A 24,019-nucleotide genomic window follows, 5' to 3' on the forward strand; every position below is an offset into this window, starting at 1 on the left:
AACAGTTTCCTTATATGTTGCTTTGTCTAGTTATTTGTTTAATGTAAAAATTTTTGGGGGAATTTTCCACTCCTATCAGACACCACTACTTGCCGGTGGAGGGCTGATATTTTAGACCTATACTCTGCATTAAAATAAATACATTGATGGCATCCTCGTTTATATAGGAAGATCTGAATTGAAGGAGGAACATTAAAACAAATTCTACCAATTACAATAATCAATAGCAAATGTTCAAAATAATTCAAGAGTGTTTAAAATTTCTTTGAACTTATTTGCCGATTATAGTTTCTTAAATAAATGTTTTCCCTATTGGCGTTTAATCATCATGTGTTTGGCGCACTTCCTTCCCAGACCGGATGACAGCTGCCCAGGGTCCCTCCAGGCTGTAGATGACCAGGGGCTGTTTAAGAAGGCGGAATAGCAATCCCTGCACACCCAGCCCACTTTAGCCCCAGCGGTGCAGTAAAATCCGACACTCAGGTCTTTATTAACATCAGAAGTACTAAAGGACATGCCCAACAGATCGTATTTATCCGGATCTCCCGTATTTATCACACTGTCGAATAACAGACGTTCATACGCATTTAATTCTAATACAAAGTTTTTCACTAACACTGCTGGGAATAACATATAAAACATTGTCAAATGTCTGAATGTTAGGAATACCATCGTCTGTATTCTTTTTTTGTTTATAGAGAAATTCTGAGCCTTACCTAAAGTTCCAGTCATATTCCCCGCCAGAAAGAGTTTATAATTTTGTGTTTTATTGGCCATGGGAAAGATTTAGTACAACTCAAGAAGAGTTGTTTTGTTTACATATGTGATTGAAATATAGAGAAATAATTATGTCCTTTGACATTGTTATATTTTGGATCAGATCATTTCCTAATTAGAAAAATATATGTTGAAAAATTGATAAATGTAAAGCAGTTTAGGCATTTAGTATTTCTTTAATAAATCATCAAAATTGATGCATCACTTCACACATTTACGAAAAAACTAGAAAACATGTACACTTATTCTAAATATTAAGATACGTAGTTTTCCAAAAGGAAAAAAAAAATTTGACAAGCAATCCTTCTTGATGAAATTGAAATAATAAAATGCTTAGAATATTGCCAATAAAAAGAGCTGTTTTACCTAGTCTATCAATACTTCATAGAAAATAATAGAGATGAACTCAATCATTTATTTCATCTGAATTTTGTTAACAATATTGAGTTGCATTATTAACAGTTCAAACTTTTACGAAAGGTTTAAATTAAAATGCAGACATTGAGAGGGGTCATTTGGATGAGACCATATAAACTGGCATCTAATGGCACCTGATCTCACCACTGATGTTTTTGGATTTTGAAGTCCGTGTTTGCTCTGCTCCTATTTTGTATTGTTTTATGGAATTATAATCTTGAATACTGTTTGTAACTTCCATATGTTTCATATAAACTGAGATCCAGTGTTGCTTGCTCGTATCTCCCTTTCTCGTATGCTCCTTACTACTAGATAGCCTTTAATGCCGAGTATTGGTCTAAAATTTCAACACCCTTCAGGAACTTTGGCGTTTCTTTATCAGTGAAAAATTTACAAAAGGGGGTATCAAATTAAACATGTGAACAAATAAATAATGATAATAAAAAAATATAGGTTTTGTCAAATGAAAGTCAGTTAATAATAAAATCTGAAGTTTGAATCAGTAAAAGAATGTTTCGTAAAAATCTTTATTCTTTTATAAACGTTAATGAAAGACACACCATCTGAATCCATGAAGATATACACCATTCTGCATACCCACCGTCCCGTAAATACATGTCACAATAAACTCTGTCAGGACTGGAGATATCTTCGTACGGAAAACAGCTTACTATCCGTAAGTAGATGCCCAATATGCATTTTTTCAAGGACCCCAAACTTTTCCGTATTTGTTTCTACTAGGGAGGGCAATCGATAACAGAATTGCCAATCGGTTAATCGCAAGACGTTCCGACCGATTAACCGGTTAGTCGTATCACAAATACAAATTTATTTGATAATTATATTTGGGTTTTTTTTCATCTTCTAGAAACTCTTTTTCAGAAGGGTACCTGTAAAGTGCGAAACGAAATAGAAACGAAACGAAACGAAACGAACTGAAACGAAACGAAATCTACCGAAACGAAACGAAATCTACCGAAACGAAACGAAACCTACCGAAACGAAACGAAATCAAAACGAAACCGGCCGAAACGAAACGAAACAAAACCTCCAGAATGTTTTTCAAATCAAGCTTTATACATTTACATATAGTTATATATAATGTGTAACTGCATATGGTCTATTTTTACTTCATATAAAATTTTATATACATGTAGTTCAAGCACCACAGGTAAATTATCGCTTCAAGCTCATAAATAGGCGTCAGAAGGAAATTGAAAGTGGGGGGCGGGGGGCTTAACCAACATTCCAATGCCTTAATAATATATGTCTTTGCAAAAAAGGGGGGGCAAACCCCTCACCCCCACCCCCACTTCCGACTCCTATGTCATATTTTGTTAATATCTTACTGAATAATTTACCTACTTAAAGTGACATCGTCCGCTTCGAGAGACTTTTTTCTTGTCAATTAAATCGTTTTAGACGTCTCTGGTTGAGCCTCTTTAATTGCAAACCATTCATTTCTTCCTCGAAAATTACCTCGATAAAAATAGAACCGTACGTACGTAGAAAGGATACACAAGATACCGGTTGGAGTTACAATCGTATAATTGTATAATCTGATTGAACAATAAACCCAGGCACTTCGGAATGAAATACTAAATACTCTAATTCTCTGGTTTATCCTATGTTTTAAGACATTCGCAGTGACTTCATTTCGACCCGTACATTAACGAGCCTGTACATGTAACACAGTCATCAATTTTGTTAGATATGTTGTATCTAGAGAAATAAGGACTGAAAATAAGAGTAAGACATAAAAATTAGAAAATACGGCACATATTGAATTATACATGCATAGCACGCTCGTGCATATTTCAGTGCAGCTGGCAAACATGTTAATACATCATTAGACTGAGAAGGGAGCATAATAAATCGGTAATTAAATTTTATATTAACAAGTGCTTGAACTATATATTTGAAGTAAAAAAAAATCCACATGCAGTTACACATATATACATGTACCTTGATTTTGGAATAAAAATATTTTGATAGTTTTGTTTCGTTTCGGCAAGTTTCGTTTCGTTTCGGCTTGATTTCGTTTCGTTTCGTCTTGATTTCGTTTCGTTTCGGTAGGTTTCGTTTCGTTTCGGTAGATTTCGTTTCGTTTCGGCAGATTTCGTTTCGTTTCAGTTCGTTTCGTTTCGTTTCGTTTCTATTTCGTTTCGCACTTTACAGGTACCCATTTCAGAAACAGAAAAAAACACTTTTTTAAAAAGTGATAAACTTTTAATATTTAATCAGAACAATTCGTAAATTTATTTTTACATGAAGAATAGGGATAAAGAAATCACAAAAACATTCTTTACGTAGTTCATGTTTAATTAACAGTTTTTTCAAGTCTATCTACAATCATGTTTAACACGTCATTGTTCATTTCATTCTTCTCTTAGAAATTGAAATGAGTTGCCGATTGTTTTGTTTAAGAAAATTATTTGATCGACAAAGCTGATAACAGACGACTCCTAAGTTTGTTCATAATAATTCCGGCTGTAGAAAATATTCTTTCCGAGAGCAAGGATGTTCCTGGAATTGATAAATATTTTTTTTTTTTGCCAAGCCGGCGAGATTATGGAATTGTGTAATCGTTTCACTAGGATGCCTCGCTTTTAAGTGCGCAAGCATATTTGATGTACCCCCAGTGTAAGTTAATTCCATTGAACAAATTTGACATTTTACAGTTTTTCCATCTAGCTCTCTCTTAAAATATTTCCAAGCATGCGATGTCGTTGGGGCGGCATTTTCAATGACAAAAGGTGGTTATACATGCAGATACACTTTAAAAGTTGTTACACACAAACTTAAACAGTATTCAGTAGTGATTTTAGTATCATCCAAGCATGACTCGAAAAACGCCGGTTATGTTTATGATGGAAAGAGGTCGGTGTTTTAACAGTACTGTAAACCAACTTTTATTCGCGTGCGAGAAATTTTCGCGAGGTTTGCGAGAGCCTCGTCATCGCGAATATTTCTCGCCATGAACTGGTCCTAAAAGTCTCTTTAATATTAAAAACAGTTCCAAAAATGGCTTGATCGCGAAAATAAATCGTCGCTAACTAGTTTACTCCCGGTAAATCGCGAAATAAAGTCGTCGCGAATAAAAGTTGGTTTACAGTTATTAGCACTTCTCAAACCGTCCAATACCCTGGTGTCAATTATAGGGACGACTGTAATTTTCTCCAAATTATTATAATTGGACACTTTTGATACCGTTTAATAACAGTTCGAGATTTGGAATGAAAAATTACAACTTGATAAATTTTGCTAAAAATATGCATATTTTCATTTTTATTTTTTTTTTGATCCGACTAACCGATTAGAGAATTTGCAATCGATTACCATCGTTCCGACCGATTAATAGATTAACCGGTTAGAAATTGACATCCCTAGTTTCTACATAACTTATAATGTACCGTTTCCCCGCAATCACGTATTTTTCACGCTATTTCAAAAGTAAAATTAATATGATTCAATCCTTACGCCGCGGTTTCGAATCCAACTGTGGGACGTGGAGACCGGTCCTTCGAATAAGACCATATAAACCGAGGTCCCGTGTCGCAGTAGGTCCTGGCACAAATGATCCCTCCCTGCTCAATGGCTCTGAGTGTCGAGTATAGGACGAAATTTGCAGCTCTCCTCCAGCAAGTGGTGGCGTCTCCATATGAGTGAAAAATTCTCGAGAGGGACATTAAACAACATACAATCAATCAAATGTAAATTTAATCTCAATAATTACCAATTCCTTTCTTCTTTTTATATTTGCTTAGATCTCATAAAATCAGAAATGTTATCATCTTATCTAAATATTACGTCATAATTATTAAATCTAAATTTGAGGAGATACTTGTACATTGTATAAGGTTCTTGCGGGGAAAACGTAACGTCTTATGTCTTATGGCCAGAACATGAAGTGTACTATATATGTAATGGCAAAGTTCAGTAAGTTGTAAGGAGGTAATGACTATTGATGGAGAAACACGAGTTCAGATAGTTGTGCGTATATACACGTAGACCACTGTATTTTGGATCACCTTCTAATCTATTGCAGAAGTTCAAGTTGAACTAGGACGGTGCATGCAATCAATATTGTATGCATATCCTGTGTTTGTAAAATTTAGATTTTTAGAACAATATTATTTGGCAATTATAAGAACAGGTATGATCATAAAGTGCAAAATTTCATTACATTGATAATTAAATAATATATTATATAAGTTCGACTAGATATAAAAATCCTTCTGTTCTAAGTACAATGGCTCTAAAACAATAAATGTGGAAAGAATCTAATTGATAAAGAAACATTTACTATTAAAACAATATAAATATACAAAGTTTGAGAATAAGGGAGAGCATATGTGATATGTCATTTTTTTGTCTATAGATTTTGCAAGACGATTGATTTTCATTATCCCCATATTGTAAAATTTTGAATTATAGAATGGTTGAACTCTTCATCTTTCATTGTAAAAAGCCTGTTTTGCAGAATTACTTACATGTATAACAAAATATTTGCCATTTTCTTCTTAATGTTTATTATTTACCACAACATTATATATTTGAGCAATTGTCAATTTACTGATATGAAAGTTGGACAATAGAAGCAAAAGAAAATACAAGGCTTGTTTTCATGTGATTAGTTCCTCTTTTTATCTGTATTGTCTTGAATTTTCCTTTTGCATGATGATGCCAAGAAGCACTCGAAAAGTATGATCTGATTGCTAACCCCTGCTTTGCACTTGATTCCACCTCTTTTTTATTTTCCTTTTATTTTTTACATAAATGGACATTTGAACTTGACTACTGTTCGTTAACTTTAAAACTCAGTCAAGGTTATCTCAATTTTCTACTTATCTATGTATGTACGAGGGATGTTCAATAAATAATGTCCTGAACTCTATCACATACAACACAGATATCATATAACAAAAGTTTGACTTTCTCTCATGATTTAGTCTTTAGTGAATTTATATAATTTAATGTGACCATTTTTCATCTCATATTTTCATTGTGAGAAGCTGGAAAACAAGGGTTTTACGAGACACTTCATTAACAGAATCAGTAGAGGGAAAATAAACGCTTCATTTTAGCTGCTGTAAAACTTCATGAGAATCCAAAAGAAATATTCTGTGATATTTGCGAAATTTAAAGCAACTAATGCCTGTTTTATAGACACAAGAGCAGGTGAATTTCAATTATTTTTACACATTGTATAATAAGTCTTTAAATATTCCGAAAGAACAATGACATTGCTCAATATTTTTTTACTCCATTATCTTGATTTAAATTGCAACAAATTTTTTACGGATTCTGAATTCTTTAAGGCTTCGTACTGAATTCTCAACATATTGTTATTTACTAAACTATTGAACATACAAAGTCTCTTTAAGCTATATCATCATCTGCTTGATATCCATCTTGTTTTATCAAATTTATTTTGAAATGCCCTTATACTGATGCACTTCTTTTAAATTTTTAGTTAATAGTGAAAGAGCATGGCGTCACAATATAATACCATAATGTGTTTTAGCTATACCATGTCATGGGTACTCATTTGTATAAATATTTTGTATAAGCAAATAGCCTTAATCATTCTTTGCATACTACAGGGACCCCATATGTTATTGATTACTGGATGTTATTCAGTTGCACGGTGAATACATAAAGTTTACCCTCGTGATTGTTCCCCACATAACCATTGAAACATTTGTACGTGTGATCTTTTGAATTGGACTCGTCTGTTTCAAAAGTTCCATTCTGGCAATCATGGCTGTCACACACTCCGACTAGGGAAACATACAAGTGTATCAAAATCTAAATAATTCGCAAAAGAATCTAGTTATTTTTCTTTATGAGTATACCTCATCAGTGCAAATCTGTAATATTGAACGGAAATTCATGCTGATAACAACAATACGCATTCGAAAGAAAAAGTTTTACTTAGAAAAACAATAATTTGAAAACGAAGATACATCATTGTCCCGATCAGAATATTTCATGATTTTCTACAATGTCATACATACATTTAAAAAAATATGCTTTTTTTTTTAATTGATAAAATAATGTGGACATATAAGAGAAAGGTACCACTGATAGAATGAATTAATTAGATTGCGCCTTGTTTGTAACAACCATTTCCGTGCGAAGGTGATTCCGTGTAAAATAACTAATTCTTGACCAAATTATTCGATACAGTTACGCGAAGCGGATTATAGAGAAGGTAATGCTCGAATATTTTGACAAAGAAATAGAGTCATTTCAAATAATTTAATTTTAGAATAATCAAACGACTGTGGATTTAAAATTGTGTTGCTTTTTATGAGTTCAAAATTGCAGCTCAATAATTCAACCGTGGTAAAAGAAGTGACGAAAAGCGAGGGAAGGTAATAACTGATACATAGACCAACCAGTCATTATGTTTGTTTACATGACGTACGATTGAGCTATTGAAGTAAAAGGTACATCTATTAAATTTAGAAGTTTCCATGAACTCCAATGACACTTAATAAAGGGATTGCATGAATATAGATGATTTAGCTGGTTTTCAAAGGGGTGTGAATACCAAACCAGGTTATACAGAATAGTTTGCGTTCCTTTTTTGAAATCAACCAATGAGAGTCTAAATGCAGAAAACAAACAAAATTAAATTATTGTCAAAGGTTTGTTGACGTATTGCATAAACATACTCGTATTTTTAAATTTAAATGCAATTATATTATATCTATGTGTCATTTTTATTTTGTGGTAATTTTTTTTAATCAAACTTCCACAGGCATCTTTAGATATGTTTCCGGCCTTGATTATACTCCAACAAGATGACGGAAAGAGGCATTCAAATTATCTGTAATAGATTAGTTTTTTCTGAACTAAATAAGTGATATACTGTTTTAGTTTGTTGTTGATAAGACAAATGTAAGAGAGAGAGAGAGAGAGAGAGAGAGAGAGAGATTAAAGCCCCCTCCTTTTCGAGATATCTGTGGTATCAAATAAAAATTCTTATTTTTTTTAAATAGTCAAGGCAGTGAAAATAATCATTTTTTTAAGATTAACAAATCCATTTGGCAGTTATCATCGGCTTTTATTTTCCCTCGTCAAGTTCACAGGGATCACACGAAGTTAATGTGTTTGTCCTGTCGATCATTATCATTCAGCACAGTGGAGGTGTGGAAATCTCGTTTTACCGAAAACGCCGAAGGCAAAGAGTCACTTACGGTAGTGTTTCTAAGAAGTTAAAAAAGTTCTATCATTTCTCTCATTAGATCTGCTTTCAACATTTCTGAAGAAAAAAAATATAAAAGAATGAGGGGAATACATACTTGATAGGAATAAGTTTGAAATTGAATCTGAAACATACTTCCTGCTAATTTAAATTGCCACTGTCCACACATGTATATTTTGTAATATTTTTGTTTTATGACTGTTTTAATGTTTTTTTATGACTTAATTTTTTTGTATTACAATACACATTAATTGTTTATTAAAATATACTGAAAATACTCATAAAAATTCGTTTTCAGGAGGTAGGAGTAAGGGTGGAGGCTCATACCGAATAGCAGACACATATTTAGTTACGGTGAAGGAAGGAATTTTCCCTCTCTAATAATAGACTTTATATAGTACGTAATTAAGAAGGAAAACAATTCTTAATACATTACATTCTAAACAATTGGTCTTTTAAAAAAACACACACACTATCAATTTAATTTGCTCTCAAGATATTTGATCAATTGAATGTCTGAAGTAATGTTTATACTTCTCATAACTAGTTCTGACACGTTTTCGAGCATTTTTTTTAAATACAAGTACATGTAAGAAATATTTTTTATATTTGCTGAAATTGGCAAATTAAACGACTTGGATTATTATACATTCATTAAAGATTTGTCGTCTTTTACATAACAACAAAATGTTGTCGTGCGTGAAGTATTTGTACATAACCCTCAGCATCGTTCTACATTCATGTAGGTATTGAATGTGCTTATAACACCATTTATTTCCAGTATTTTACTACACACGTTTGACCATCATCGCTGTAGCTATTATATTTGCCCCTCTGTTTATCGGATACCAAGGGGCCAGCCAGAGGACATCTTCTTCCCAGCGACCGTTAAGGAAGGCCTTGTGGCACTTGTTGAACCACCATCCTCCCTTGTGAAGAGCCCACAGTCAGCATGCGGAGCATTGTCATTGTCCCTCTCCGGAGTACTGAAGTACATCCCTGATAGGTCATACTGGGAATTTCCTGTATCTAACATACTGTCGCCTATCAAATTAGAGATATTTATTTAGTTTTATTTCATTGCAGTCTTTTTACCTTTAAAATATATTATTTACTAAAGAATTTACGGTAGTAAAGGCAGAAATACAACGGCCTCTTTGCAATATCTTGGGATCATGTATTCCAACAATCCAATGGAATTCAAATGGGTACAAATTGCATCCCACTATGATCATACCCAGTTTTGTTTCTATATGAATCGAAATTTATGCAAAATTTCAAACATGTGAAGAAGAAAATGCTTGCTTGTCGTCAACTTGATATTTTGATATATTGGCATCAATTAATCAACCTCCATCCGTGTCGATTCGAAATATCCAAGTGAATTTGAAAATAAAGACACCACATAGAATTTACCCATTTTGCTAGCTATTTTTTAAACAGTACAAATGACATTTTTTTAAATGTTCAAAGATCAATGAATCAATTATGAAAATGTGTCATTGTTTTGGTTTTCAAGTTACTTTCTTTTTTTAAAAAAGAGTAATGGTAAATTTTGTCACATGGGTTTTCGGGTAAAATATTCAAGGAGAAGCGTTAAAAAAGAACCTTTTGATGAAAACACTCTTTTAATGCAAAAAAGTCATATGTAATGTAACATAGAACAAAAAGAAACATTTTGAAAACCATATTTGGTTTTTATTTTCATTTACGTTATTTGTGTAGATACTGAAACTATACTTGTATTTAAAAAATCGAAAGAAATTTGATAGCAGGATCAAACTCGTAAAAAATAAAGACACAGAAAATAACAAGAGGGCCAGGGGCCACATGGCGCACCTGCTTTTGAATTAATAAGCCACATAATGGCTTTGCTGTTCATAAATTGAATGTTTTCATTGATATAGCCTTTATTTTCCCTTGTTATAAATCTGCATTACCTTCTTTGATGCTTTTACATTGATGATCAATCATTGGTTTGTTGTTCTTGTGAACAATGTTAACGATTTTCCCTTTGTATTTCCTATGCATTCCCATGTTAAACTTTGAAACCCCATTGTGGCCCTATCCTCATCCCCGGGGTGAGAATATGCACAGACCTCACTACAAGAAGATATGCTTGTACATGAGTTTCATTTTTCCTGTTCCAATGGTTCTTGAGAATATTTTCAAAGATTTTTCCTATGTATTCATATGTTAAACTTTGATACCCCATTGTTTTCTTTTCCCATCCTACCCCCGGTGTCATGATACGAACAAACTTGAACTGCCAGAGGTTATGCTTCTACATCTTTCCTGGCCCAGTGGTTCTTGAGAAGAAGATTTTTAAGGATTTTCCCTTTGTATTCCAATGTTAAAATTTGATACCCTATTGTGGCTCCAACCTACCCCCGGGGTCATGATTTTAACAAACTTTAATCTAGACTACATGAGGATGCTTCCACATGAGTTTCAGCTTTTCTGGTCTAGTGGTACTTGAAAAGATTTCTTTTTAAATATGCCATTAACTTTTCACTTATCAATAAATATCTCCCCTTGGAAGATGGCATGATCCTTCATTTGAAAAAAAAAATGAATCCAATTTACCTAAGGATACTTTTTGGCAAATTTGGTTGAGATTTGCCCAGATTTTCATGAAAATATGATGAAGTTTACAACGACAACAACGACGACGACAGACAACGGACACATTTCGATCAGAAAAACTCACTTGAGTTTTCGGCTCAGGGGAGCTAAAAAATAAGTATGTACAGTGAAATGTATATTGTACTCTCTCTCTCTCTCTCTCTCTCTCTCTCTCTCTCTCTCTCTCTCTCTCTCTCTCTCTCTCTCTCTCCCCTAAATTAGCCATCACTAACCTAATGTCCCCGTTGCGGGCCCTGACAGGTAGAGTCTGTATTATCAGTTTCATCAGAAATAGAGAACCGATCATACAATTCATATAAAGTCGTTCCATTCACTAGAGTTATGGACACATAGAGAGATGAGTCATTTACCTTTGTCAAGTGATGGATCACATCATTTCCTGTTATGAAATTTATTCAAAATCAATGAAAGGTGGGTTGTAATACATTGTATGATTAGCATTTTATTCATGCTTTAAAGAATTTCAAAGTGTTTACAGAATTGTTTGCATTTATGAAAGATTAAATTTATTCGTGTTTAAATATCTTAGATAGTTGAAACATATTATCTCATATTACTAACAGGTACAGTGTAACCATTTTTTTTATTCATAAATTTTACTTTCATTTATTTTATACTTTCTTCTCAAGAATCTAATTACAATCAAAATTAATAAATTAACAATTTTACTCGGAGTAAAATGTGTCAACCAGCTTAATTTCAGATTTTGATTATTTAACACAGGTATGTTTCTACATCTACAAAAGGCCACGTCAAAATTTGGAATCTATCAAGTGGAGAACATAAGAGAAAAGAATTTATATACATATATATTTTAACATACCTATCCAGGTATCATTTTCTGGTGTTCCGAAACCGTTCTTATGTTCATCCCATGTTTTGACAAAGCTAAGGTATTCGTTTTCTCGAGCTCGTTTCTGGATTACCTTTAAAAGATAAACCATTAGGAGTGATACTTGTAAAGGACACTGACATGAGGTATCTGCCTTTAAATTTGATTAAAAAAAACGGGAATTAGAAGTCAGGCACCTACGTACATGAGTGTTTTTGAAAGATGTTCTTTCGTTCTTTCTTAATTCTACCTTTGCTTAAAAAAAATATTGCTTCAAAAATTATGTCCACTTAAAGTGGCTAAATTTATAATGGAGATGTCCTTATGATTTTTTGTTTATTTCCTTTCGAATTAACGTCTCTCTCGAGAAATTTTCTTGCATATTAGAGAAGCAATCAAGGAGCACACGGCGGGTTTGGGCTGCCGGCGGAAGACGCCCACAGCTCCATGGCACCTGATTCCACCTCTGAATTTTTGGAGGTCTGTGTTTGCTGTGCTCCTGTTTTATAGTGTAAACTTAATGGAATTTTGAGCTTGAGTGATGTTCGTTATCTTATTATCATTGAACACATCTTTTTGCCAGGACTTATTGAGACACAGGACGTCGTATTAAGGGTCTCATTCGAATAACTGCTCGTCGAGTCCCGCAGTGGTATTCGATTTTCGATTGATTGTATGTTGTTCAACTTCCTTCCCAAGAATTTTTTACTCATATGGAGACGTTACCGTATGACGGTGAAATGTTTCAAATTTTGACCTATACTCGGCACTCAGGGCGATTGAACAGTGAGGGTTCTTCATCGTGCCAGCGCCTACCGTGACACGGGACCTACGTTTATAAGGTCATGTTCGAAAGACCCGTGACTTTCACTTCTAGTCCCGAGCGCTGGGTAAAGGAAGAGTCACTGCCTATGTTTACATGCACGTCTTAGGAATCACTCGGCGGCGCGAACGAGAATCAAACCCGAGCCTCCCGATCACGAAGCGAATCCTCTTCCACTAGCCTACCGTGACCAGTCAGTGGGATTCGAACCTGCGACGAAAGGATGTACTTTCTTATCCTTGTCTCGTTATGAATCAATCCAGAGTAAACGCTGTAACCACTACACCACGCTGACGAAGAATTGTTGTTCTTTGTTTATCTAAATGGTTGTGTCCCCCATGCCATTGCTTACAAAAATATTTATGAAAAAAATAAAATTAGCGATTCATAGTTTGATATAAACATAGAAATAATTCTGCTTATTAATTGCTAAAAATTATTCATGTACATTACGGAGTTTTAATGTTATGTTGCTACTCCACGATATTTCTGCCAGTATCCAAGATTTTAAAATTGCATTGCTCTAAAAACAAAGTAAAATAAAATAATAAACATTTTGCACATACTCCTAATGTTTTGAAATGATAACGCACTATTTGGTATTTTTTTGGCAGGACAATCGAAATCATATTTCAATAGAGTTTACGAATGGTGGCTGTGAAGTCATAAAAAATAAAATCCAAGGTAGAAAAAAATTGGACGTTAAATCATTGTTGGTAATTAAACATAATATAAATTCAATATAGCTTGAATCAAGGTGAATGATTTGAAAAAGCAACTTTGAATCAATCTTTCAAATCTTTGTTTATCAACATATTAAAATAACATCACCTAATGTTATTCTCCATCTTCATGTAAATTATTTGAGTCTGATTCGTTAAGTCTCCGAAAGATGAAACCACACCCCAAACATAGCAACGACTGCGCATAATGATTGCATTTAATTGTTATACCTTTGTGAATAAAGCATAAAGTATAGAATAATAAGTAAAGTATTTTGTTAACGATATCACTGAAACTTTTCACCCCTCTCAAACATAATACAATTGCTGCACAAAAAAATGCATGTTTATGAAATGGTTGTTACGGATATTTATCGACAGACGCGACTGGAGTTTGAACACATGACCTTAAGTTTCCTATCACTGAGCAAGCACTCTGCCAACTGAGTTCCCTTGATGACCAAGTTAAATAATGAATCTTTGTAAATAAACAACTTACCGTACATCCCCCTTCCTGTGTCTTCATGTCGCCAGATAAATAGATTTTGTACACACCAGGGGCTCGTTTCTCAAAAAGTCGTAGATTTGGGCCTAAGTTAGTCCGACTAAGAAAGTTACGCCAAAATTTAGTCGGGCCTAAATCACATTTCAGAAAACGGCGTAAGACTGGGCCTAAGACTAAGACCTTTCCGCTAGGTACTAAGCATGCGCAGATCGTATTTTATTTGGTTTAGAGAGTACAATAACATGCGGCGGATCACACTTAAACCTGATTACAAAAAGTGAAGCACAAAAAGCACGAATTTTCCATGGCTTTTCATCGGCTTTCAAACAAATATAATACGCGAATCTATCTGTATTTTCAAGGTTAAAGCATTTGCATACTAGCTAGTATCAGCAGATTCAGAAATCTTGACAAAAGGGGCAGATTGGGGTCGGGTTAGGGGCCCACACACACACAAAAAAATTGTTTTAGCAAATCTTTTGTTATTATTTTGGACACAACCCCCTTCCCCTCTACATCCACAACTTTTATATTAAATTAGTTATATGTATTTGGTATGCTCAGATTAATTTTAAAAGTGAAATGTATACTATAGAAAAATATAAACATGTATATCCGGTATTATACGTACTTGTCAAAATTTGGAATAAAAAGAAATTTTCCTATGAGTAAAAGCCATAAATTAATAAATTATATGGCATGGGGTTGGAACAGGCTCGTAGCAATGTATTTGAAATGAAAGTGGGTGGGGGGGGGGGGGCAACCAGTATCTCATGGAAGTTTTCAGTTTTTCTATATAGTTAAAATACTCAAAGCAGAGAGAGAGAGTGAAGGACCGGAGCCCCCGACCCATAGGCGCACTGTGAAAATTTAACAATTTTGAAATCGTATGATAATGATAATCATTAAAACATGGATAAGAGATTTTTGAATAAAAATTATCAGTTGTCTTAATTTTATAATATCAATCCATTTATTAATTACGAATTAGACATACTGGCATTTCAGTTGAAACATATATATATATATATATATATATATATATATATATATATATATATATATATATATATATATATATATATATATATATATATATATATATATATATATATATATATATATATATATATATATATATATATATATATATATATATATATATATTATATATATATATATATATATATATATATATATATATATATATATATATATATATATATATATATATATATATATATATATATATATATATATATATATATATATATATATATATATATATATATATATATATATATATATATATATATATATATATATATATATATATATATATATATATATATATATATATATATATATATATATATATATATATATATATATATATATATATATATATATATATATATATATATATATATATATATATATATATATATATATATATATATATATATATATATATATATATATATATATATATATATATATATATATATATATATATATATATATATATATATATATATATATATATATATATATATATATATATATATATATATATATATATATATATATATATATATATATATATATATATATATATATATATATATATATATATATATATATATATATATATATATATATATACTACTGTGTATATTTACAATACTAGTATTTTGGACACATAATATAACATTGATATCGATATAATAATTTACATAGTCCATTTAAAAATACGTACCTATATATAGCAATTGCAGAATCAATGATGGCTTGCAAAAGCTAAATTAGTTTTTAATTTATAATTCTTGTGAACTATATTACAGACAAGAAATCTAGTAATTTTTATAAATTTCTCCATTTGAATTTTCTATTTCAACATTTTCAAATCAGATTCATTTAGACCGGGAAAGGTACTAATTTCAACATCACCATCTTTCCCTTAAATCTATCCATTCCTTTTCAGTTTCTATTGAGGATATGTTCTTACATTATTATTTTTTTTTATAGATGAAGAATGTTTTTTGAAGATGTAATCTAGACTTAAAGATATTAAAAAGTCGCGATTTACATTCACAATAAAACATTTTACAACACTTTATTATCACCATTGTTATATGAGTATTTTGTTTCAAGTATAATATAAATTATTTTTCTGTTCAAAAATCTATCAAAAAAACCTTTTTAGGCAAACTCCGTCCGAGATACGTGATTGTCAATTAATCAAAAGCATCTTTACGAAAAAATAATAGACTCATCTACACATCTCACCTCCCGATAGTGACTCTAGTGAAATAGGAATTAACAGTATTATGGACATAATACTTTAATTATAATACTGGAACATTTAACAAATTTAAATTGTTATGTTCTATCAATATAATATTTAATTACATGCAATTAAAAGAGAGAATCAAAGATACATTAACTTAGGTTAAAGTTCATAAACTCGGTTGATGGCATATTTACCGAATATTTTTTTCGTTATCTAAAATGCTAGTATAAAAATGGATATTGTTTGAGGATTTTATTGAAACATTATCCATTTCAAACAACAAAAGATTATCCAGCACCTACAGCATGTAGCATCGTTTTTAAAAGTTAACGGGGAAGGGGATGAGGGTGGTGGTGAGTACAGTGAATTTGGTGATCAAAATATTCAGCCGAAAAGAGAAATGCTGAAAGTTGAAGTCAGTCCATAAATTGCACAGCTTTGTTTATGCAGAAAACAACTATCTGCAAAAAACACGGATTGGGTTGAACCCCCCCCCCCCCTGCACCCCAACCCTCTACGAAGAAATTCTGGCACTTCTTTAAAAAATCTTACCCAACTTATATTCAAAATTCTTTATACTTAAATTTTTTTTAGTTCATACTACCTTTTGCGGAAAAAGTCTGCATCTTTGATGGATTTAACTACCTTTCTATTTTCCTTCATAATACAGTATGCTATAAGAATTTTCACGATTTTTACATGTATATGAATAGGTTTTATATCGTATACGTATAAAATAATCATTCTTTTAACTCTTTATGATTAAAACGCATGCCTTTTTTTCAATGTGTGTACAGTCTACAGACTAAGCACTTACGCCTACTCACGAGCAGGCCTAGATTTAAACCCAAATTTAGTCTCGACTAAGTCTCCGCCTTTTTGTGAAACGCTACTTAGTCCGATTCTCGGGTTTAGTCACTGATTTAGTCCGGACGAAGCTTACGACTGGTCGTAGACCTTTTTGAGAAACTAGCCCCAGATTTAGTTTTTCCATTAATCCGGACGTCATTACAATCTCTCGGAAGAACTATAAAAGATAAGATGAAGAAACAATGGATTCCCGAAATATTAAGATAAGATAAAGGACCATGCAATTCAGCTTAAAATTTCGGTATTACACTTGTCCTGTATTAAAAATATTGATAAAAAACAGTGACAATTAAAGGCTGTTTTCATGTTGTTTTAACAAAATAGGTTTAGGTTAGAAAATTAAGACCTTCTTAGGGCATACATACAAATAAAAAACACAAGATATAGTAACCATACAAATCTGGTCCTGTGTTTTTCTTAATATGGAAGTGATGTAAGAAATTAAAGTTCATCCTTTTGAATCATCGAACGCCCATGCTGTAAAATCATTAAAAAATGTTTTTTTTCCCCTAAATGCTAATTAGGACCTCATGAACTGTCCCTATTTAATTTTAAAAAATGCAGAAAACATCAATTTTCAAAGGAATTTTCTTGATACATGTGTAATAATATTGAGGACGTGAAAATTAAGAGAAACATTTATATTTCAAAGATTTATATTAAAAAATGCTTCATATCTAAAAATGGAAGACGGCGACAGCTGTGGGTTTAACGTTGAATATTGACCCCAGTTGAAAATTGACCTGGTGTTCATTTTTCAACGTTTAATATTGAACCAGGGGTGTTTTTTCTCCGTTGAAAATTGAGACCAAAAGACATTGAATTTATACCCGGGGTCATTTTTCAACAGCTTGATATATTTTTTTCTTATCCCCGTTGACCTCAACAAGTTGAAAATAGACCCTGTTGAATATTGACCCCGCCTCAGTGATTCGGGATTAATCAGTATCTCTTTATTTTTATTTCGGTTTCAACTTTTTTCCCTTTTCAAGAAAAAAATATATCATCCCGTGTATATATGTACATTTTGTTCAGTACACGATTTCAGTTATCTTCAAACATGATAACTTAATTTTTTGACAATACTCTCTAAAATCCACCATCATAAATAACTACAAAACTATGAATAGGGCATAAAACAAAAATCCTCGAAATCTGGTGTCTAGAAAGTGAGCCCTATATAATATTATATTGATCAGGTTGGTAGAACATCTAGTCTAGTCAAATCTAGTATAAAAATTAACAAAACTAAAAGTCTAAAAATTAGAATGCAACATATCGGTCAAAATAAATCCAATGATAGGTTATATTTGTGAAAAGATCAATATAGCGACCATAACATGTAAGTAATGCTGACTTTAAACAAGGTTGGTGAAATCCCTGTAACAAACTTATCTGTCAATAGCCTGCCTCGGCCCAATAATCGATCGTTTTCGGAGCATAGCCTTAACTGGGAATGAAAAATAGTGTTAGAGTCTGGGATAGATAAGAAGTGCACTTCCCAACATCAACGATATCAACAATTAAAAAAACGCCGTCCCTGCAACTTCTTTTGATCGAAACAACTAAAAAGCGCATTCCTATCGGAGAAACAGAGAGAGAGAGAGAGAGAGAGAGAGGGGGGGGGTCCTAAAGTTTTTCTCGGAAGTGGGGGTATGGTGTCAAAACCCTCTGAAATATTGTGGCAAAAAACATCAACAAAATAGATAAACGAAACTCAATAAACAAACAAGCAAACAAAAAATAGAAAGGGAAACTAGCCAAAGTTGAAAACCAAGCCATTCTTCAACAATATATGGTACTACTCCCAAAAAGGGGAAATCAACCCAACACCTTTTTTACATCCTCTACTTAACAAGATAAATATGTATTAATTGTGAGGTTCATTCTTGAACTGTTTGGTTATCTATGCGAAAAAGGTCACTAAACGTTTTATTTTGAAATAATCCATTTTTCAAGTTGGACATCATAAGTTAATGTTGTGCATGACTATAAAAGCATTGGAAGGTACGTGCATCATGCGCTAAACTCTCACTATTTTTCAAATACTTATATTAGGAATTTTAAAATTGAATTAAATGAAGTGTTATTAGCATAAAAAAATATAAATAAACAAATTTATTAACTGAATTGTATATTGTGTAACTATGTTTACTAATATTCAGGATTTACATATACAAATGTACTTCTTTTTAGATAAATATTACACGAAATATTGCGATTTTAAGCTACACGAAACTTTGAAATCTAAGATATTTTTTTTAGATATTCAATTCTGAGAATATAACTGAATTGCTGAATTAAGTGTGCATTGATTACATTGGTGTCGGAAGCAAATTGAAAGTGCGGTGGTGGGAGGCTTATTAAAAAAAAAATTCTCCATTGTCCAAACTAGTAGTCCAAACCCGAAAATCCTAGGGGAGGGGGGTAGGATCCGATTTCTGTTTTTTAAAAGCACTACCACTTACTCTTCTTTCTTTGACTACATTGTAACGTGCCTGTTGAAAGCGAGGGGGGGGGGCTAAACCAATTTCATATTGTTTAATGCAATTGCAAAAAAAGGAGTAAGCATCCCTAGCCCACCCCCACCCCCCTACCCCCCGGTATCGACGCCTATGGATTAAATCACAGTTGTGAAAACCAAGTCATAAATATGTTTTTATGCTGTTGAATTTTGAACCGGTTTCATGATCAAAATTCCACGACCCGGCTCAGTTTTCAACGGACTAGGGTCTAAATTCAACATCTTTGGTCTCACTATTCAACGTTGAAAAATGACCCCCGGGTCAATTTTTAATCCGGGTCCAAATTCAACGTTACAGTGGGCACTGCTTTCTTATGAAAGGCACCACATAATTGTTGAGGTTCTGTTTCGCCTAAAACTTCATAAATGGCGTTACATTTCCAGGATGTCACCCCTTAATGCCGTGTTCTTTCATCATTTATCACATTCATATACTCAAATCATCATTAGCTCAATTTTGTAGAATTTTGAAAACTTTTTAATATTAAAGCAATGAGATATGAAGCAAAACTAGAGGTACAGTGAGCAATGAGCTCACTAAATGATACCTCCCATATGAATATGAATGTAATTGCAGTGTCCATGTTTTCTCTCTGGAAAATCCAAAATATATGTCAGATCAAAAAGTAAAATAGGAGGTGTACAATGGCAATATGTAATGAAGATTCTGTGAAAGTTTCATTAAATTTCCTTCAGTGGTATGAGAGGAGTTGCGGATAAGAGATGGGTACCCCAGAGCGTAACAGACGGACGGACGTACAGACGGACGGACGAAAGGACGAAAATACCGATTACTATATACCCTCCCACTTTTCAAGCGGGGGTATAATAATCAAATTTATGATTATGTTGTGATGTTACCTTATATTCATTTTAACTGTGAAGCTCATGTTAGAAATTCATTAGTTATAAAGGTATTATGGTTGCAATATGACAGAAAAAAAATACACCTTTAACAAACAAGAGGCCCAGGGGTCACAGCGCTCACCTGAGCACATCGGATAGGAAAACGCACATATCAGATCAGAACTAAGAGTTTACTGAGGTTGGGGGGGGGGTTGAATTTAAACCCCCCAGGGGATCATGATTTGCACGAACTAGAATCTACATTACCTGAGGGTGATTCCATATAAATATTACTAATTATGGCTTTGAAGTACTTGAAAAGAAGATTTTAAAGGGTTTCCCTATATATTCCAATGTAAAATTTTGTTCGGCAATTTTGGCCCCACCCTACCCCCGGGGGGTCATGATTTGAACAAAGTTGAATCTACGCTACCTAAGGACATGAGTTTTATCTTTCTTGTCTCAATGGTTCTTGAGAAGAAGATTTTTCCTATATATTCCTATGTAAAAAATTGATCGGCCACATTGGCCCAACCCTACCCCTGGGGGTCATGATTTGAACAAACTTCCATCTGAGTTTCATCTTCCTGGCCTAGTGGTTCTTGAGAAGAACATTTTTAAAGATTTTTCCTTAATATTCCTATAGAAAGCTTTGATCGGCCATTTTGGCCCCACCCAACACCCGGGGTCATGATTGTAACAAATTTGAATCTACACTATATAAGAATGATTTCACCTGAGTTTCATCTTACCTGGCCCAGTGGTTTTTGAGAAGATTTTTAAAGATTTTTACATTGTAATCCTATGTTAAAATTTCATCGGCCATTTTGGCCCCACCCTAGCCCCAGGGGTCATGATTTGAACAAACTTAAATCTACACTACCTGAGGAGGATTCCACATGAATTTCATCTTTCCTGGCCCAGTGGTTTTTGAGGAGAAGATTTTTAAAGATTTTTCCTACATATTCCTATATAAAATTTTGATCGGCCATCTTAGCCCCATCCTACCCGCGGGGGTCATGATTTGAACAAATTTAAATCTACACTACCTGAGGATGATTCCACACGAGTTTCATTTTTCCTGACCATGTGGTTCTTGTGGAGAAGATTTTAAAAAACGCAATTAATTTTTCTCAATTCATAATTATCTCCACTTTGAAAAGAGCGTGGCCCTTCATTTGAACAAAATTGAATCCCCTTTACTCAAGGATACTTTGTATCAAGTTTGGTCAAAATTGGCCCAGTGGTTCTTGAGAAGAAGATGAAAATTCGAAAAGTTTACAATGACAACAACGACAACGACGACAACGACAACAACGACAGGCAACGGACAAATTTTGATCAGAAAAGCTCACTTGAGCTTTCGGCGTAGTTGAGCTAAAAAGGAAATTTTATTGTGTTGATTTTGGTTAGTTCACAATATTCCTACACCTCGTCAATAAGCCGAACTCTTTTTTTAAAGTATAACAAAACGGAAAATGTTGCATTTTCATATGTATGTAAAATCTGTATTTTGTGTATTGTGTGTGTGTTGAACTATAGTACTGGACATTTTACCTTTACAATTATCCCCGACGTAACCATGGATACAGTGACACTCATTACTTCTTACACTAGATCGATCTTCTTCACAGGAACCTCCATTCTTACAAACGTCACTTCTGCAGACCTTCTTAAGGTTTGATTTTGCTAAAAACGATTGAAAAAAATATCAAGCATTTTTCCAGAATCCATACGAATAATGTTATTAAAAATCAAAACAAACAGAGGGGGCTCAATGCACTTTGTTTGTTTGTTTGCTTTTTTTCTTTTTGGCGCAATGGAGCACTGTTATCAATATAAATCAACGGAACAAACAAAATTTTTTTTTATCTCCAACGGACATTTTAGAATTTATGACAACAGTTAGTGTCAAAGAACATCTGCAAAATTTTTTTAGTGTCTGGCATTAAAAACAAGCGAAAGAATTATTTTAAAATATTACATTTTGATTGAAGATAAGCAAGATGTGTACATTTATCTTATATTTCCAAAAAAAAAAATAAATAAATAAATAAAACATAAAAACCGTTGTCTATGAACAAAACTTATAATTTTTTTTTTTTTTGAAATGCAAATTTAAGTTTAAATTGTGGCTATTTTTCAATTAATAAAGATTAAGAAGTTCACACGTAAGATAAGCATTTACTTTTCAGGTATATGACCAAAATTGTTATGAAAGCTGCAAGAGCCGCTGTCAGCAACACCCCTAGAACTATTGATATAATTGTTCTTTTTCGTATTCCACTTTTATAATCCATCTCCACTGATTCCAAAGTCAATTAAAAACATTTAGGAGTACATGTATATCATAAATATTTAAAAGCAATATGAAGGTACTATTTATCCTTTCTACTCTCTACCTTACAAAGAAGGATTCTTCTAAATTCCAGAACTAATTTAAATTTCTTAGTAGTTGTGTGGTTCCTCGCAACGCTAGTCTTTTTTATTTTATTAAATATCAATAGTTCTGACTCTCCTCGACTATGCTTCAAGTATTTAATTTTAAGAATAAAAGTAGGAGTCATTCCTTACCTTGCTTATAACCATTATGTTCGCGACTTACAGAGGACATTGTTCTAGATGTTAGAAAATGGAAAATTCGCTCTCTTACCTGTATCTATATTTATATATAAATGCATATTTGTATTTTTATTTCGATATAAATACAAAGTACGAGACAGCATGCTTATAAATGTTGCTCATATTTGCATACTTATGCAATAATATTCACGGGAATTTATGTTTAACTTTTTTAACTATTTTATTTCACTTTCTGCTGACTTTAAATGGGATACTAGATAGGTAGAGATTTTGGTTATCTGTCAATATATTTGCCTTGCAAAATAAGAGAACCATACTCTTTTTAATTCCTGAATAAGTAATAACTGTTTTGGGGCGACGTTCACAAATATTTTACCCATTATGAATCCAGGTGAAATCGACGTAAGCAAATTTTATCATCATCTTTAAAGCTAAAGGCAATTTGACCTCAACACAAACACGATATAAGTTATGTTTTTTCTCTGCATCGGGGATTTTTTCAGAAGTGGTATTGATCTTTATACATTTCATCATATCTGGATATTGAAAATACCATTTTAATCGGATATTTATGCTATATTACATGTAAACAAAAACAATGTGTTCATCAAGAAAGATTACATGTAACAGACATTGTCGGCAGTCATTTCGTTATATAGATTAAATGAATTGATTGACAGAAATAAGGTCTTAAAGTTTGATATGAAGCATATCGAAAGAAAAATTTGTTTGGCTTAAACTATCTTTTAAGGCACGTTTGTTTGTAAGTCAATATAGATGCATTCACTTGGAGCAAAAGAGAGTAAATGTTACTAGAAGACTAGTCACAACGCATAAATTTTGACATTTTTTCAGTGGCAATGATTATTAAGTTATATTGTTCTCGTCTGTACATTTGTAAGTGTAATGCGGAAAAGACCCAAAATAATTCATTTCTGTGTCAAGGCTCTAAGTTTGTAAATACA

At 32.6% G+C, this 24,019-nt stretch overlaps 1 protein-coding gene across 1 annotated transcript; it reads right to left on the bottom strand.

Annotated features, from left to right (window-relative positions):
- Window positions 1-309: 309 nt before the first annotated feature.
- On the bottom strand, window positions 310-13,959 carry LOC134270955 (uncharacterized). Its single transcript, XM_062753219.1, has 5 exons — window positions 13,933-13,959; window positions 11,880-11,982; window positions 9,260-9,454; window positions 6,864-6,977; window positions 310-620 (listed from the first exon to the last, which is right to left on the bottom strand). The coding sequence occupies exons 1-5, from the start codon at window positions 13,957-13,959 to the stop codon at window positions 310-312; spliced, it is 750 nt and encodes a 249-aa protein (XP_062609203.1).
- Window positions 13,960-24,019: the final 10,060 nt, after the last annotated feature.

Source organism: Saccostrea cucullata, unplaced genomic scaffold (genome assembly GCF_032062105.1).
Source record: "Saccostrea cucullata isolate Sc308-1 unplaced genomic scaffold, CSIRO_AGI_Scuc_v1 ctg767, whole genome shotgun sequence".
Classification (NCBI taxonomy): Eukaryota; Metazoa; Mollusca; class Bivalvia; order Ostreida; family Ostreidae; genus Saccostrea; species Saccostrea cuccullata.

Coding starts and splice junctions, on each gene's coding strand:
- LOC134270955 (XM_062753219.1), bottom strand. CDS start 13,959: ATGAAGACACAGGAAGGGGGATGTACG. Junction 11,983..13,932: donor CACAGGAAGGGGGATGTACG/GTAAGTTGTTTA, acceptor TATCTTTTAAAG/GTAATCCAGAAACGAGCTCG. Junction 6,978..9,259: donor GTCCTCTGGCTGGCCCCTTG/GTATCCGATAAA, acceptor ATGTTTCCCTAG/TCGGAGTGTGTGACAGCCAT.